Below are 16,731 nucleotides of genomic sequence, written 5' to 3' on the forward strand. Positions count from 1 at the left end.
AAAACCCAGAACTTCAAACATCCAATTTCCCAAATTATACATTCACAACGAGGGACCTTGTTCTAGAAACAGTGTGAGTGTACGAGTGGCTTAAATGAGATAACTCGGGCGCTTCCCAAGATAATGTCTGATGTGCTGTGTTAGAAATGAATGCATTTCCATAACGCAAAACTCTAATGATTCAAGCTAATAATTACTTCTAAAAAGCTTTCTATGCTAGTTCATCTCTAGACTGATTAAAGTCAATTTGTCTCAATATTCTATTTCATCTGACAAAGACTAGCTGGCAGGGGGCTGATCCTTCACCATACAAAGAATCTGGTTAACGGATCCTTTGGTGAAAATGTGCTCTGCTTTGCCCACTCTATACCCAGAATCGCATACTGTCCACTTATTGTCTACACAACAGAGGACTCCGACTTCCCTGTGATTAGGATGAAAAGATTCTCTTACGGGGCGCCTGCCTTCAGCTCAGGTCATGGTCTCAGGGTCCTGGGATCGAGCCCCGCATCAGGCTCTCTGCTCAGTGGGGAGCCTGCTTCCCTTCCTCTCTCTCTGCCTGCCTCTCTGTTTACTTGTGATCTCTGTCTGTCAAATAAATAAATATAATCTTAAAAAAAGGAAAAAAAAAAAAAGATTCTCTCGTAAACTGGCAAGAAGACTTCTTAAAGTGGCCTGATCTTCCTAGAGACTGGAATGCCTCGGAGGCGGGTGAAATCCTTTCCTGGACTCTTTGTACCTTAGTCCTTCCTGGCCTGTCAACCAGGCAGATAGTGGCCTTAATATCTGGTACCAGAGGCCTTGACTGTGGTCTGTCAGTGTCCCCCAACATCTTCACATCCCGAAGTCCACCCAGAAAATGGTACCATGTCTGACACACTCACAGCCTGGAAGGAGCTTGGAGCCCCAGCAAGACTGCTCGTAAAGATCCCACTCCAGCTCCCCACCCCAACGGCCCCCAGGGCTGGGAGATACTGACATGTCCCCGCAGCCTAGGAGGGAGAGAAAGTTCCAGGCTACCTTGCGCCCCATCTAACCCAGGCCAGCTTCTGTTTTCCCAAGGCCTCCACAAAACAAATGAAGCAAAAGCACAGTGGAGGCCTTGGGCTGAGTGTCAGCTCTGCCCACACCTGCTTTGGGAATGCATGTATCACAGGTCCCTCTTTCTTTTACATTCCCAGGTGTGTAAACCATAACAACAACAACACAATCACCCAAAAACCTGATTCTAAATTAGTACCAAATACTTAATTCCAGAAGTCGAACCTGTATCACATATTCAGTTTCAAGAATCAGAGTGGTAAACTATTCGAGATCAAAACTTTAAAAATGTGTGTCAAGGTAGGAATGCAGGTGCACACCTACTGTTCATTATTTTAATGGAATCACATACATAGCTCATCCAATACAGAAGACAAGTCAGGAAGAAGCACCCTAGAAAAATGCTCTTCAGTGTGTGGAAAACTTTATTTCAGGATTCATTTAAATATCAAAATCTACTTCGTATTTAAGACTCTGTTTCAGGAAAAAAAAAAGTACGGGAGGCTTTTAAAAGAATTTGCCTTATAATTTATAGGAGATTTCAAAAACCTATATCCTACAGAAGGCAAAGTCAAGCTGCATCTAATATATGCAATGAGAAGAGTTCTCCGCTGGTCGCTGTAAGGTCAACCCGCTCTTCAGTTTACAAATATGGGGACATCAAACCAAACGTGTCCTTCCCAAGACAACCCTGTGATAAGGATGGGTGCTGGAACTTTTGCACAGTTTTCTAGACTACATTGGAACTATGTCTTTCAATCTCTTTCAAATCCATTTGGGTTGAAAATTTAGTACGGAATTAATAAAACTGGCGGGGCGCCTGGGTGGCTCAGTCAGTGAAGCATCTGCTTTTGGCTCAGGTCATGATCCCAGGGTCCTGGGATTGAGCCCCAACTCAGCTCCTGGCTCAGCGAGGACTCGGCTTCTCCCTCTTCCTCTGCCCTTCCTCCTGCTATGCTCTCTCTCTCTCTAATAAATAAATAAAATCTAAAAAAAAAAAAAAATTGCCCAAACTGGCAATCTAAAAAAACAAACAACAAACAAAAAACAAGTGATGACCTGAAGACTCCCCCCTTAGAGAAACATAAGTAATGTGTTCTTTGAACAACTTTGCCAAGGAAAAAAAAAAGAGGTTCTTTACTTTTCTTTTTCTTTCTTTCTTTCTTTCTTTTTTTTTTTTAAACTGGTCATTTTCTCAGCCATTCATCGGCTTTTACAGAAAAATCCCAATTGGAGGTCAATGTCATGCTTTTCAAATAGGAGTAAACAGGTTAAGGTGGTTGTGAGGGCTCGTCCTACAAGCATACCGAGGTGGGTAATTGAAAGGCAAAAGGCAACAGAGGGCCCCGGGGGATGGCAGAGAGAAAGGGCTAGGAGGGGCCCTTCCTCCCCAGGGGTCTTGTCTCAAAGGCTGGTTTTGTCCCCACCAGCCTCCTGCCCTAGGGGCCGGCCTGTAGTTCTGCGTGCGCCCTACAGAGGGCAGTATTTATAACACGATCCAGCCCCACGCCTGGGTTGCATCTCTGGGGAGAAACCTGGGAAGAAGGCTGTCCTGGCTGAGCCTCATGGTCCCTCTAGCAGATGCTTCCCAAGGCCCTGGCTTGGATAACTTTCAGAGGCTTTCTGGGCTTGGGATGGAAGATAGCAGCTAATTTATTCATTTTAATTAACGCCAGCCCAGGAAATTCTTTAAAGAACAGAGGTCATTCTTAATCCTCCCGAGACAGAAGGTCACCGTCGGATCTCATGCACTCGGCTTTCTGTAATACCTCATTTTCCTCCTCGTGCTCCAGGATGGCCTGCAGGAACGCCCTCCGCTCGTGGCTCGAGGACTTCTGATCGAACATGCCTGCCTGGATCACTTTCTGATCCACGTTCAGCTTGTACTTGGCGGCGGCGAGAATCTTTTCCTCCACGCTGTTCACGGTGCACAGCCTCAGCACCCGGACCTCATTCTGCTGACCGATGCGGTGAGCTCGGTCCTGCGCTTGCAGATCCTGTGCGGGACAAGGACAGGCCGTGAGTGGCACCCGTGCCCGTGAGCGGAGCCTGCCCCAGACGGGAGGGAGGGCTATTTCACCACCCGCAGGCATCGAAGATTCTGCTTTCATTGCTCGTTCCTGCCTAACGGAGGGAAGCTGGGCTCCGCAGAGCTCCGTTCACCATCAGGCCTAGTCCCCAGCTAAACAACAAAACAAACAAAACTCAATACATTTGATATCAGAATTAGGACTCTGATATTACCTACAAGTGACCTTAAATTGCAAGAAATCATGGACACTGATATCAAGTGTTCAAGAAGATTTTTAAAAACAGTCATGAATTACACACACACACACACACGTGCGTGTGCGCGCACCGCACATACAGGGGTTGCTCAGGGGACAGATCTCCTGGCATCTAAACCCACCTGAGACGCAATCTTCAGTTTGGGGAATGAAAAGGATTGCCAGTATAATACTAAATGGATCACATTTTGGGGGGCAGAAATCTGGCAGTGTGTATCAAAGGTGTGAAAACTGGGGATGATCCTTGACTCCTGAAATTGTACTTCCAGCAACTTTTCCTATGGGAATAATCATGGATATGTACCAAGATTTACAAGGGTATGCGTCTCGCTGTTAAGTATTATTTACAATTTTTAAAAAGCAGAATAAAAAACCAACAATAACAGATTGGTTAAAATAATTCGTCTTTGTAATGTTAAGTACCATATACTATATATATACTGTATAGTACCATACAAAATCAACTAGAAATTTAGTGACACAGAGCTATAAGTAAAAACTACAAGTTACATATGAGTAGGTACATGAGGACCCAGATCAGGAAAAGGCAGGCGGGGACATGCCATTGATACTGACATTCCCAAGTAATGAGAGAACAGTTACTATTACATTCTCCTCCTTTTATGTTCAAATGGTTTAACTTTTTTTTTTTTCTGCTTTAAACATATATTATTCTTAGAAGAAGAAAAAGGTTTTAATGAAATCTTTCAATAAAAACCTTCCCTAAACCTGAGGCCAAGTTACCTGATTTTAATGCTGCACAATAAAACCTTCTCAGTCTGTCACTGTCACTCCTTCTGGCCCAGGCGACAGTCTCTGCGCCCATGCTAAGGAGTGATTTCCACGTGTCCCCCCATTAGACCTGTTTACATTTTTAGGCCAAAAGACTGTCCCTTGTATCCCGCATCCCGATTTTACACAGAGCTGATACTCCACAGCTCTAAGCTCATCCCCTGGACCGTGTGAGTTTCCTGGTCGTGCATGTGGCATAGGTGACAACGGGTCAAAGTCCACCCAGGAGATACCCCATCTTTGCTGCAGGGACCTCTATGATTAAAAGACTAATGAGGCAGGGCACCTGGGTGGCTCTGTGGTTTAAGCGTCTACCTTCGGCTCAGGTCATGATCTCAGGGTCCTGGGATCGAGCCCCGCATCGGGCTCTCTGCTCAGCAGGGAGCCTGCTTCCCCCCCCTCTCTCTCTGCCTGCCTCTCTGCCTACTTGTGGTCTCTGTCAAATACATAAATAAAATCTTAAAAAAAAAAGACTAATGAGGCAAAAATTGTTCCTCAGAAGATGTCTGAATAATGTCAAATATCAGACGACTGACCCCTGAACACAGCCAGCACGCATCCAGATCAGATGTTTTTCCAAAGAGGAGAAAGTGAGGGAGGTAAGTAAAATCCAAAGTTGGGGTGGGGGGAGGAGGCAGAGCCCTACACATCATTTATAAGACCTTGGTTCAATCATCTCTCTCAACGCACGCTCACCAGCACGGGGAGGCAGTGACCAAGATGGCGAATTGTGTGCTGTCAACTCTGGGTTATCTTCTAGAACAGGGGTCAGGGAACTGTTTCTGTAACGGGCCCAAGAGTTAAGTTTCTATGAATAATAAATATTCTAGGTTGTCTGGGCCCAGAGCAAACACTCAGCACCTGTTCTCACCAAAAAGCTCATCATCATCTTCTTTTTCCCCCATTTTACATTTTTCTACTTAAAAACGGGGGAAAACCATTCTGAGCTCACTGGTCTTACGAAAGCCCCCCGGTCTGAGTTTGCTGACTTCTACCATAGAAGATGCTGATAAATCACAAAAATATTGAGATCCAGGTGACAGAAGACTATGACAGGCAAGGAAGCAGAGGGCCTGGGGCATCTACACAGTGGGGGGTCTTAAGTTCGTGAGTCCCTGCCAGCTGGCTGCAATGAGGGGTTTTGTTTTGTGGGGCTGGCAGTGGTGTGTTGTGTCTCTAAAGCCATTTATCTACTTGGAAAGCAGCAAAAATTAGTGTTTCTAGGCTGAAGCAGTTTACGGAATGTAAGCCTCTGAGTCTCTAAGTCAAAATGGGGAGGGGTTGTATGTGGTGCCGTTACTGGATGGATTCTTCAATACTTTTGAGGTCTTAGGGATCAGACGCTTCATCACGCTCAGCAGGTGTGACTGTACCTGAAGACAAGGACGTAGTCTGGGAAGAGGGCCTCCCTGGTAACAGTCTGAACAACTCAACCCCAATAGTAAGGGCACTAACCCACGGTTCCAATCCACAGTTTGGAAAATGAGAGCCTCGGTAATCCCGCAGGATTTTACTGCTAATGCCACATGTGTATGTTCAAACTTTCCTTCTAACAAGAGCCCCCAGCCAGCGACTTGTATGCCTCTCTCATCTTCAGTCTGTCAACTTCTGTCGAACAGAACCACTATTTGGTCAATATGCCTTAATTTTGATTCAACGTGACAAAGAATTACTACAAATGCCTTCGCCCCCCAATGCAAGTTGAAACCAACATGGTAAAAAGAGCTCCATGACTTTCACCTTGGGGACCATGCAACCTTCATGCAGGGGTATAGGGTAGAAAGAGCCCAAGATTCACACCCAGACAGACACGGACAAGTTGCTACTGACTGGTTTCCTTACGTGGAAGGTACTTCGAGAACTAGGTACGAAATTTGCAAACTGCCTTGTAGCATCTAGTGGAGTTTGCTGCTTAATCAAAGTTAGTTCCTTACCTTGTATATGGAAAATCAATACCACTCAAAGATCAATGACTTCTGAAAATGAAAAAAAAAAAAAAAAAAGTTCTGCCCAAACTTATGGCCACATTTAAGTGAAGACATGAAAAATATGTTCAGCCCAGTTCCCCAAATCAGGTGCCAGTGAAATCTACCTATGGCAGATAAAAGCATTTGGAGAAATATATGGTCCATGGGCCGGGAACCGGTAGTGAATTAGACCAGGGGAAGTCTGAGGTCCTGTGTGTTTTGTTTGCCTAAGTTTTAGTTCAAATACAAAGAAAGGTGAATGAATTGTTCTGGAGTTCCCCCCTGTAGTTAAGGGTTGTAAGCTGGTGTGTGTGTGTGTGTGTGAGAGAGAGAGAGAGAGATAGAGAGAGAGAGATGGGGGAGAAAGGCAGGGGGAGTCAAAGAGACAGAGACGGAAGGAGAAACAGAAGGGGAAGAGGAAAGACAGAGGAAGAGACAAAGGGAGAGACAGAGAGACAGGCACGGACGGCCCAGCATCCTTTCCCTGGTAGATCAGCATGTCTAGAGGCAGTGAATGCCCCGGCACTTGGAATCCACTCTGCCAACGCAGGTGGTCAGCCGAGAAGCCACAGATGTATTTACCTCCAAAGACAAAATCCAGCGAACCCTCCAATCACCTAGAGACAAGCTAGAATTTTTTTTTTTCCCGTTCAGGAAAGATTTAGGCAACAGATGTAGGGGGATATAAACCACCCTGAACTCCCCGGGGAGGAGAAGAATCACATACTCCTCCCCTAGATGCCCAGCCGAGCCTCAGCGCCCGTGGGCCTGCAGCCACTCTTGAAATGCGGGACGGACGCTGAGTTCCCAACAGTGAACAAGAAAACTGCAGGTCTGCCACAGGAATAAGAATTGCACCTGTGCCCGGGGAATGCGATGTGGGCTATGGCAATATATAAAAAATATAAAAATATTTCCCAAAGACTTGGAACTAATATACTCTGCGCTGGTGGCTCCCGAACCCTTTCCAAGGTCCGGACGTTTGCAGAGAAATGTTCTTTACTGCGTTCACGGAGAACGGCTGGGGGCCACTGCAGGGGTTCAGTGGCCGTGGCCTCCCTGAGGCTCAGAATCATGGCTCTGAAATCAGTGGCCCTCAGCTAGGGCAGAAATGACGTAGAATCTCTGGGGAGCTTTTTGAATGTCTCCACAAGTCTGGGAAGTGCGTGCAAAATGGGGCATGGGGTGGCAGGGAATGGGAAGCAGGCGTGCATGCATTTTTAAAAAGCTCTCTCATCGTTCTGTGCATCCCACGACCGTTCCCTGCTCCAAATGATCCCGTAAGCCTTTTCGTCCCAGTCTGCACCGTGACCCGGTGAGACAACTGCTTGGCGTGTTTGCAGTGGGGGAAACTGAGGCTCAGGCCGCAGCCCAGGTGAAACTGATGTACGCCACCTCCCATTCCTACAGGAGAGCTGCGGTTTTCCCGTCGACTGTTTTGAATTCGCATGTGCTACAAAATGAATCAAACCCCGACGAACATCGTTCTACCTGGTTCCGCATGAGCAGGTGCCCTACCTCCGCAGGCCACGGAGGCAACCCCAGGAGAGCCACAAGAGACCCATTCTCTGGGGCGTTTTGAACCATCAAAGCAGCCTCTAAAAAGGAGTACATTGATGCGTATATTGACCTGGCTCAAAGAACTCGGTAGTAGATGCTCCGTGGGACAGTCTTTGATGGCGATTTTAAACAAAACACACAGACTAAAAGAAAAACTACTAATTGTATACAAATATACTAATTGTTTGACCCTCAGCAACTTACGGCTTCTGGAAACTCCTTTTCTTGCCGGGAAAGGTGCATTTAGTGACATCAACAACCTTACAGGATTGGGAAAACGGAATGAACCAATGCCCATGAAGAGGCCGGCACAGAGTTGGGTGTAATAAATGTGAGTTGTTGCTGCTCTTGCTTCAGAGCCTTTGTGATTTATCCTGTAACCAAACATCCATCCCAGGAGATGGGCTGAAAATGGAGCAGAAACGGAATTTCTGGACCCCACACTGGAGCTTTTCAAAGGCACATCGAAGGCATGTGGACGACGTCTCACTACCTAGCCCCCGAGGGAGGCAAGCCAACAGCCGTCCTGAAGTGCACGGCCGTCTCCCCTCTGGGGCGACGGCTCCTTTAGAAATTGTTCTTGACACTGCTAGTCTTTCGGCCCCTGTAGCTCCAGAGGGGACACGGGGGCACCCGCCTCAGAGACAGACAGACCTGGTGAGGATTCCAGTCGCTGTCAAAGATGACCACGGTATCCGCTGCCTGCAGGTTCAAGCCCAGGCCGCCCGCTCGGGTGCTCAGCAGGAAGATGAAATACTGGGACCCGGGCTCGTTGAATTTCTTCAGCAACGCAGCGCGGTCCTCAGACTTGGTGGTGCCTGGGGGAGAAGAAAAGTAAATTCGCCAGTGAACTCCCTCCCGAAAATGGCACCGAGCTAGAGAGATCGGCCGGCCTCCTGGAGAAACAGATGCCTGCTAGCATTAGTGAGGTAATCCCCTGAGGTTTCGGTTTTTTTTTTTTTTTTTTTTACTTTTTGAAAGGAACTTCAGACATTTTGCAATTAAGAGAGGGGAGAGAGAGAGAGAGAGAGAGACTTTTCTTAAATCAAGAAGGAACACTGTCTACTACCCATTGTTTCAAAATGCTGGGTTTAAATACTCAGGACTGGGTATCTTTGTAACTCCACAAATTCCAGAACATTCTCACATTTAACCTAAAACTTAACGAAACATTTTCTAGATTTCTGTGCTTTAAAACACCAAATAATTTTTAAAAGCCCATCTACCAACACACACACACACACACGCGCACACGTGCCTATCAACGAACACACACACACACACACACACCCCTACGAACATTATTGTACTGGTTTAAGGCAATTCGACCAACAGGCATTTAGAGGGAGAACTTGTTGATGCCAAGAGAGTGGGAAAAAAGGGAAACCGGTTTCCGCTGCATTTTACCGTTTGGATTGCTCCTGAGCGTGATCTGGCTGGGAAAAAACACAAAACCTGAAAGGAATATTTTTATCCTGATTAGCAAGACCTGAAGCCACAATAACCCCATGCATACCAGTACACACACATGGAAGCTCTTCAGGCTGCTTTGCACTGGCACATTCTGCTCTGCCGAGTTCCTAGGGTGCAGACCTGCGACCCAGCCCAGTGGTGGCATATAACCCAGGGGGCCTGAAGGGGCTCCACAATGGCTGGCGGGGGGGAGGGATAAGTGGAGAGCATCAGACCCCCCCGAGCAGGGCGAGCAGGTGCGGGGCCTGATATCCCCATACCCACCTCCCAAATTAGCCACTCAGCCACCGGTGTTGTAATGTCTTCTGGGGTGGCGGGGTTGGGGGGGAAGCACTGCTGCAGAGTTTTGAGAAAAGCTTGAGGCTGCTGGGAAGCAGATATGCAAGTCTCAGGATAGTTCCCAAACATCTGCTATACAAATATTATTTCCACTGGTGTTCTTGTTTTAAAGATAAAAACACACGAGCAACTTATTTCAGAGGATTAAAACATTTAGGTGAGGACAGTTTAGGAAATCATGTTACCCTGAGGGTCAAATACCCAAACACGGGTCCAGGGGGAGGGGGAGGGAGAGCCCTTCTTCCTGTGAATAAAAATGGTAAGTTCCCTCCTGAGGAGGAGGGGAAATTAAAAAAAAACAAGCCCAATTCCCCATATAGAGCAAATGGGGATTAGGACCAAGGGGCTTTGGGGGTTCTCCTCATTAAACAAAGCAGCCGTTCTGGAGAGCTCGTTTTGCTTTCTAAATGAGATTTCCAGTTGACCCACCTGGTCAAATCCTGCAGGGAGAACCGGCCAAGAGTTTAGGCTATTTTGGCGGCAGGGGGGTGGGGGGGAGGGCACCAAATGTGCTGAGTGAGGTCTCCACGCGGTGGGGCTCTTTTTTTTTTTTCTCTTTTCCTTTCAGAGTTGGCTTGCTGAGACCACAGTGACGGGTGTGTTCGCGATCTAACGGCGGACGGGCTCTGCGGCGTCGTGAGGCCGGCTCGCTGCTGTCGTCTTTCCAGGTGCCGTCATTAAAACAAAATGACTCAGGCGCAGCCACCGCTCACATGATTCGCCTCCGCCTTCAGCCAGAGGGAACGTCACAGAAACGACGGCAAAGGCACAAACGTTTCCAAAGTGAAGGCAAGGAGTTTCCAGAGACAAGGACGTCCGTTTCCAGACAGCAGGGCACAGTGAGGTTACAGGTTTGGTTTTTTTTTTTTTTTAAGTATTTTTTTTTAAGGCTTTATTTATTTATTTGACAGAGAGAAATCAGAAGTAGGCAGAGAGCCAGGCGGAGAGAAAGGGGGAAGCAGGCTTCCGTTGAGCGGAGAGCCCAATGTGGGGCTCGATCCCAAGACCCTGAGATCATGACCTGAGCCGAAGACAGAGGCTTAAACCACTGGGCCACCCAGGCGCCCCACAAGTTTGGTTTTAAATACACTGAAAACCAATTGGCTACTGGCCACATGGATTAAGCTATAAACTAAAGGGGCTCGGGGATATGCCTCCTGGGGATGAAAATAACCCTAAAGGCAAAATAAAGCACTGGAAAGCAAAAGAAACACCAAAAGGACTTGGTCAAAGGAGTTTTGGGGTCCTCCTCCGCCCCATAACTCAAGCGTGTGTCTGGTACGAATTCATGCTAAGTAGCTGGGAATGTGATGAAAAAATCTATGATTAAATTACTTTTCATGCAAAAAACGAAGACCCTTCTAACGACGAGGTTCACAGTTTGCTGGGTTACCAATCCCATCAGTCACAGGTTCCCCAAGTCAGGATCTTTGCTCATCGTCAGCAATCTTGGGGAGAGCGCCTCAGGGCGACTCAAAGCGCTGTCGGTTTACCCCCAGAGCAAATAAATGCTCCTGGTACGCGGCACTTGACCTCGCACGCTCAGTAGGAGCGTCAGTTCCACGCTCCGTTAGACTTCTGAGGTAGAACGTAACCAAGAACACAACTAATAGCAAGTGCGATTGTGCTGAAAGTTGCAGAATGTGCCAGAAGGAACATGCTGCCAGGCTTTCATGATTACTAATTTTAACTTAGTTTCAGCTGCTTTGGGAAATTTTGTCTTCTGGGATGTAGCTGCACCACTTGGTCTCCCTCAAAAATCTTTTCCAGGGAAAACAAAGACTATAACGGGACGGTGCGGCCAAATCTGTTCACACAACCATCATCTTTGCAGGGGGGGAAGAATCCGTTTAGCTGTCATTGAGTGATTTTTTTTCCCCCACCATGAGGTCAAAAATCTGAGACGTCAAATTCAGCCACGGAAATCTGAAGTCATTTTAGCAAACGGGGGAAGAGGCAGGTGGTTGGAGGCTGGGGCACGTGTGAGCGTGGAGACCGATCGGTTGCCCGGCGGTTCTCTCAGGCGCCTCCACAAAGGGCTGCTGTTTCTTGTGGGCAGAGCCTGTACTGTGTTCCCCACTGGTAACATTTTGTTACGAAGCTCGTCTACCTGTTGTCTCCTCCCGCCTAACAGTGAGGGCCCTGATGACAGGGACACAGCGGTTCCAGTCAGCTTGTACCTCGTTTCAATTCATCAATTTTAAAAATGCTGAGTAAGCTCGAAATCATTCTTGAAATGCTGCCACCAGGACAGCAGCCTGCATGGCCGGAGAGGGGACGTAGCTCCCTGCTCTGCTGAAACTCAGTCTGAACTACGCTGGCATCCGAGAGATCGAGGTTAGAACCTGGCTTCGCCGCTTGCGTCATGCGTAAGTTTGCGCGTGTCTCTAACTTACGCGTGTCTCTAAGCCTTTGTTTTCCCATCTCTGAAATGGGGAATCCTATTCATACCTTGGTAAAAGGGGCAGACGTAGCTTGTTTGCTGAGAACATTAGATCAGTAACGCACATGAAGCGCCCTGCTCGGTAGCCCACATGCAGCAGGCATCCCACCAACGTTACCTTTTATGACAATTATTATGAGTAAATAATGGAGACAGTCCGCCAGCAACGGCGACCTGTGAAGGACACTCTCTCAAGCTGGCAGGAGAACAAGAGATTTGTTTCAAGGAAAGCACTTCCTGCCAGCTTCCCAGACTCGAATACTCCAAGGCTGCAATCCTCCAAGAGCGGAGAGGCTACATTTGAAAAGCCACACAGTGAAACAGCAGCTAAGCGGGGCGCCAGGATGCCCCTCCCCTGGGCAGCTGGGAAGGCGGGCTTGCCCTCCGGAGGGGTGCTGACCTTGCCCCTCCTGGAGAAGGGACGGGAGAATCAGGTCGAAGGACAAAGGACGAGACGCAGTGCGGGAGATTGGCCAAAAGAGACAGACTGCGGACGGCAGAACTGTGTCACGAAATCAAGAAGGAGCATTGACTCGGCCGTGAGTCTGTCTGCAGTGACTTTGGAGGGGAGAGGTAAAAAGCTTTTTCAAAATCAAGTCCATCTGAGGCATAATTAGTTCAAAAATTAGTAATACCCTAGGAGGTAGCCATACCCCCATGCCATAAAGAGAATTCATTTAAAAGATAAAATATAAAAAAATAAAAATATAAAAAATACATAAATAAAAATACATATAAATATATATAATTAAGTAATATATTTATATATTACATAATATATCTACAAATTAAATAATATTAAATATATAGTTAAATATATAAAAATATATATAAATATAAATATTAAAAATAAAAATAAAAGAGACAGGAGGGCAAGTCTGAGGTTGATGTGTGTCCAGTTCTATCTAATTCATGGCAACCAGCGGGACAGAATGTTGGACTGAACATAAAACAAAACCTTTTATTTATTTATTTTTGGTTTTGTTTTTAGTTTTCATTTTTTTTTTTTTTTTTAAAGGAGGGTCCATGCCCAGTGCAAAGCCAAACAAGGGGCTCAAACTCATGGCCCTGAGATCAAGACCCGAGCTTAGATCAGGAGTCAGAGGCTTCACCGACTGAGCCACTCGGGCTCCTAAAACAAAACCTTTTAAAGGAACATAAACTTTTAAATTTCCCACATAGCCATAACTTGAAGACTGCATCAGACAAAACCAGACAGTAGTAACACCATTACTGTTCTGTGTGCAAGGGACTCCATAGGGTCCTGGCTGTAAACCTGCTCTTATTCCCATGCACTGCTCTTTGAAAGTGTTATCCCCTTGCCACAACATGGGGAATTTGGTATCTTTCAGCCTCAAAAATATTAGGGTTGGTATCAAAATCATATAGTACTTTTGGAAATAAATATCTCTAAATACATGTTTCCTTCCACTCTTTTTTTTTTTTTTTTATATAATCTTATTCACTTGAGAGAGAGAGGGAGAGCAGAGGAGCAGCAGAGGGAGAGGGAGAAGCCGGCTCCCCGCTGAGCAGGGAGCCCGATGTGGGGCTCGATCCTGGAACTTCGTGATCATGACCTGAGCCAAAGGCAGAGGCTGAACCAACGGAGCGCCCCCCCGCCATTCATATTTTCTTACTGATTTTCCAAAAAGTGAAATACCAGGCAAATCAAGCAACTACTTCACATAGTTGTATAAAATCCAGGACACAATGGGGCCCTATCTCTTAATGCAGCATGGAGATATGTTCTACTTAGGAGAAGAAAGAAGCTTTAGCTATAATTCAGTATCATCCTAAATGAATGATTACAGTGTTACCAAAGAGAGGAGACACAGCCTTCATCCCTTTAAAATAAGCCTCAACAGAAAAAGCTCAGGGCTCATCAGAACATTCGGGAGGGCGCGTAGCTAACCCACCATCCCAAGAGCAGAGAGGGCTTTTAAATTTTAACTTAGTTTCTTTGAGTTTAATCGTGGCACTTATCAGTGCCTCTGAGTCCACTTGTGCTGGCTTGTCGGGGTTGGGGGGAGGGGGAGGCAAACAGCTGTGCCAGTGATGTCGGCTTATTTTAAGCTGGAGGATATAAAAAACGCTATCTGGCAAAGCTGCCCCTCACCCTGCTAGTTAACTCTCCAACAACTGGACCTAAGGGCCCCCTCACACACACACCCCCTCCCCCTGCACGCCCCATGGCCTGCCTTCCCAGCCTGATCCCTTTGGGACTCACCATCAAGGCGAAGGTACAGGAAGTTCCGAAAAGCAAAGTAATCCTCCATGATGGTCATGAGGGACGTCATCTGGCAGAAAAGCAGCACGCGGTGATTAGTTGCTCTCAGTTTTGGCAGAATACGATCAAGCAGCTCAAACTTTCCTGAGGCCCGATACAGCTCGGCCCTGAACCCAAAAAGGCAAAACCAGAAGACGGTGTTACTGCTGTCTTCTCCAAGGATCCAGGAGAGCCTGAATGAATGTGTGGATATCCACCCCAGAGCGATGGGGACAGGGCATGGAAGGAAACACTTCTCTACAAAACCCACAAAGAGTACGTTCCAGATGCTACGTATGGGGACTGATTCTGCAAAGAGAAGGAAATCCTTTCATGTTCCTAATACTTTCACTCTCTGTCTCTCTCTCCCCCCTCCTCATTCTCTCTCTCTCTTTCTCTCTTATGCACACACATAGTCGCGAATCTGTTATATTTCCTTAAATTGCTACTTGGTAAGCCCGTAAAGTTACTAATTTAGGGCACTTAAGATGTGTCCAAATATTTCTTGAGCATCTACTACAACCTGCTGGGCACAATTCCAGGCACGTGTATAGGGATGGGAAAACAGAACCCCTGCCTTCCAAACGGCTAATTGCAAATTGTGATGAGCACTAAAGAGAAAAATAACAAGTTGCCATGAGACGACTCATAGCAACACAGGACATCTTTAAATCAGAGCAGGGTTTGGCAAATTTAGGGCCTGGCCCGCTGCCTGTTTTCGTAAATAGAGTTTGACTGGCGCGTAGCCAGGCTCACTCATTTCTGTTTTGTCTACGTGGTGGCTTTCATGCCACGCAATGGCAAAGCTGGGGCACAGACCTTTTGACCCACAAAGGCAAAAATATTTGAGATCTGGCCCTTTAGGGAAAAAAATTTCCCAGCCCTTGATGCAGGTGACCTTGATGAAGAGAGAACAATTGAGCAAAAACCTCAAACAATGAACAAGACAGCTGGCTAAAGCATGCGGGCTTGGAAGAGGAGGAGATTCCAGGAAGTGGGGAGAGTATGTGCAAAGGCCCCGTCGCATAAAAGAGGCTGGGGAGTCGGAGGAACTGAACATAAGCAACAGGGGAATTCTGGAGATGGGCCAGAGGGCCAGTGGGTGTGCGGGCTGGGGGGAGACAGAAGCCAGGCAACTCTTTAAGCCACACTGAGTGTGTTAGCTTTAAGTGCAACAGAAAGCCCCTGAAGGGTCTGAAACAGGGCAGTGGTGAGATCTGCCACCTCTATATGTCACCATATACACTGTACAAATGGACTGGGGAGGGGACATGAGGTCTGGGTTATGCAGAAATTCAGATCACAAAGGGGATGGTGGGGGTGGTACCTGCTTTCAGAGTGTCAAGGAGCTAAAGCAGGGCCTTTGCTCCTTCATAATAAACTCCTCTCTTTTGTCAACAGGGATGTGATAAATTATTAAAACTTAATTGTCGGGTGGCTATGGCTGGCAGAACTCATCAGCGCACTCACTCGACACCACCACAACGGCTCATCAGCAACTGCTGGTAGCGTGCGCCGTCTCTAACGGACACATTCTCACGTGCATCTTCCCCACCTCTGTCCCCTGCTCCGGGGCTGTAGTGCTACTCTGCAACCCTGGCCCATCTCACAGCACCAGGCGTGGCCACGGGACCCGGAAGAGAGGGAAGTGAGCAGGAGCAGGACAGCCTCATGGCTCTGGTTCTAGGTGGGTCCCAGTCCTAGTTCTTAGCCCAGTGACACTGTCTGCCCTTGGGATCCAAGTGTGGCCCCCACATCCTAATAATCAATGTCCCGGGTACAAAACAGAGACTTTCTGTGAATACAAGCATCTTTTCCGTTGTTGTTGTAAGGATGGCCACTGCTCACAAAAAAACCCACTTCCTGTACGGACCATACTTTGATGAACGTAAAGTCACACATCTGTAGGGTGGATAAGACCTTTCCTCCCAACCGCGCACCTGTTAAGTATCGACTTGAAATTCAGTACGATCCATGGACTTTTGGCCCAAGCTACACTACTGGTTGTGAGTACAACTCTTCCAAGTTTCCAGCGCGTTTTTAGGACACGAGGTTACTATTAATTCTATTAAATGAGATCCATGTTCTTTGAATAGTGACTTGATCAAAGCATGCAGAAGTTAATGCCAGAGAGGGCTAATACCACTTCGGTTAGCAGCTCTGATGCTGAGGTGAGCGGTGGGCGCAGAAGGCTGGCAGTGTGTGATAGGAAACACTGGGGTGTGAAAAGTTTCGGGATGACCTACAAACCGTTTTTTGGAAGAAAGATAAATTTTAACATTTACCCATTGATGACCCCATTGGAATAGCCCAGGTGTTCAGCAAAGGATTCCTTTAAAAGAGAGAGGAGAAAAAAAATGATTAAAAAAAAACCCCACCCAGATATGTAAAATTATTAATTTAATAATTATTCTTTTGGTGAGGTCATCCCATTTATTTCTAGAGAATAGTTAAATAAAATAATCAGTAAGTATGAAAATACTCCTTAGATGATGAACCAGAAACTCAAGGTCTTTGAAGGCAGACTTTGAATGCAGACATAAACATGTCCTGGAGGTCCCA

The 16,731-nt window shown here is 46.8% G+C and overlaps 1 protein-coding gene across 8 annotated transcripts in view; it reads right to left on the reverse strand.

The window, feature by feature from the left end:
- SMARCA2 (SWI/SNF related, matrix associated, actin dependent regulator of chromatin, subfamily a, member 2) overlaps nt 1–16,731 on the reverse strand; it is a 179,535-nt gene that overhangs the window by 81,778 nt on the left and 81,026 nt on the right. For all 8 annotated transcript variants that reach the window (XM_045065039.1, XM_045065045.1, XM_045065043.1 and 5 more), the window contains exons 22-25: nt 16,455–16,501; nt 14,131–14,297; nt 8,303–8,466; nt 2,811–3,038 (exon numbers count right to left, since the gene is read on the reverse strand). In XM_045065039.1, the coding sequence (XP_044920974.1) occupies nt 2,811–3,038; nt 8,303–8,466; nt 14,131–14,297; nt 16,455–16,501 (606 nt within the window). The remainder of the gene's footprint in view (nt 1–2,810; nt 3,039–8,302; nt 8,467–14,130; nt 14,298–16,454; nt 16,502–16,731) is intronic.

This window comes from Mustela putorius, unplaced genomic scaffold (assembly GCF_011764305.1).
Source record: "Mustela putorius furo isolate JIRA1106 unplaced genomic scaffold, ASM1176430v1.1 tig00003854_pilon_pilon_pilon, whole genome shotgun sequence".
In the NCBI taxonomy this organism is placed as follows: domain Eukaryota; kingdom Metazoa; phylum Chordata; class Mammalia; order Carnivora; family Mustelidae; genus Mustela; species Mustela putorius.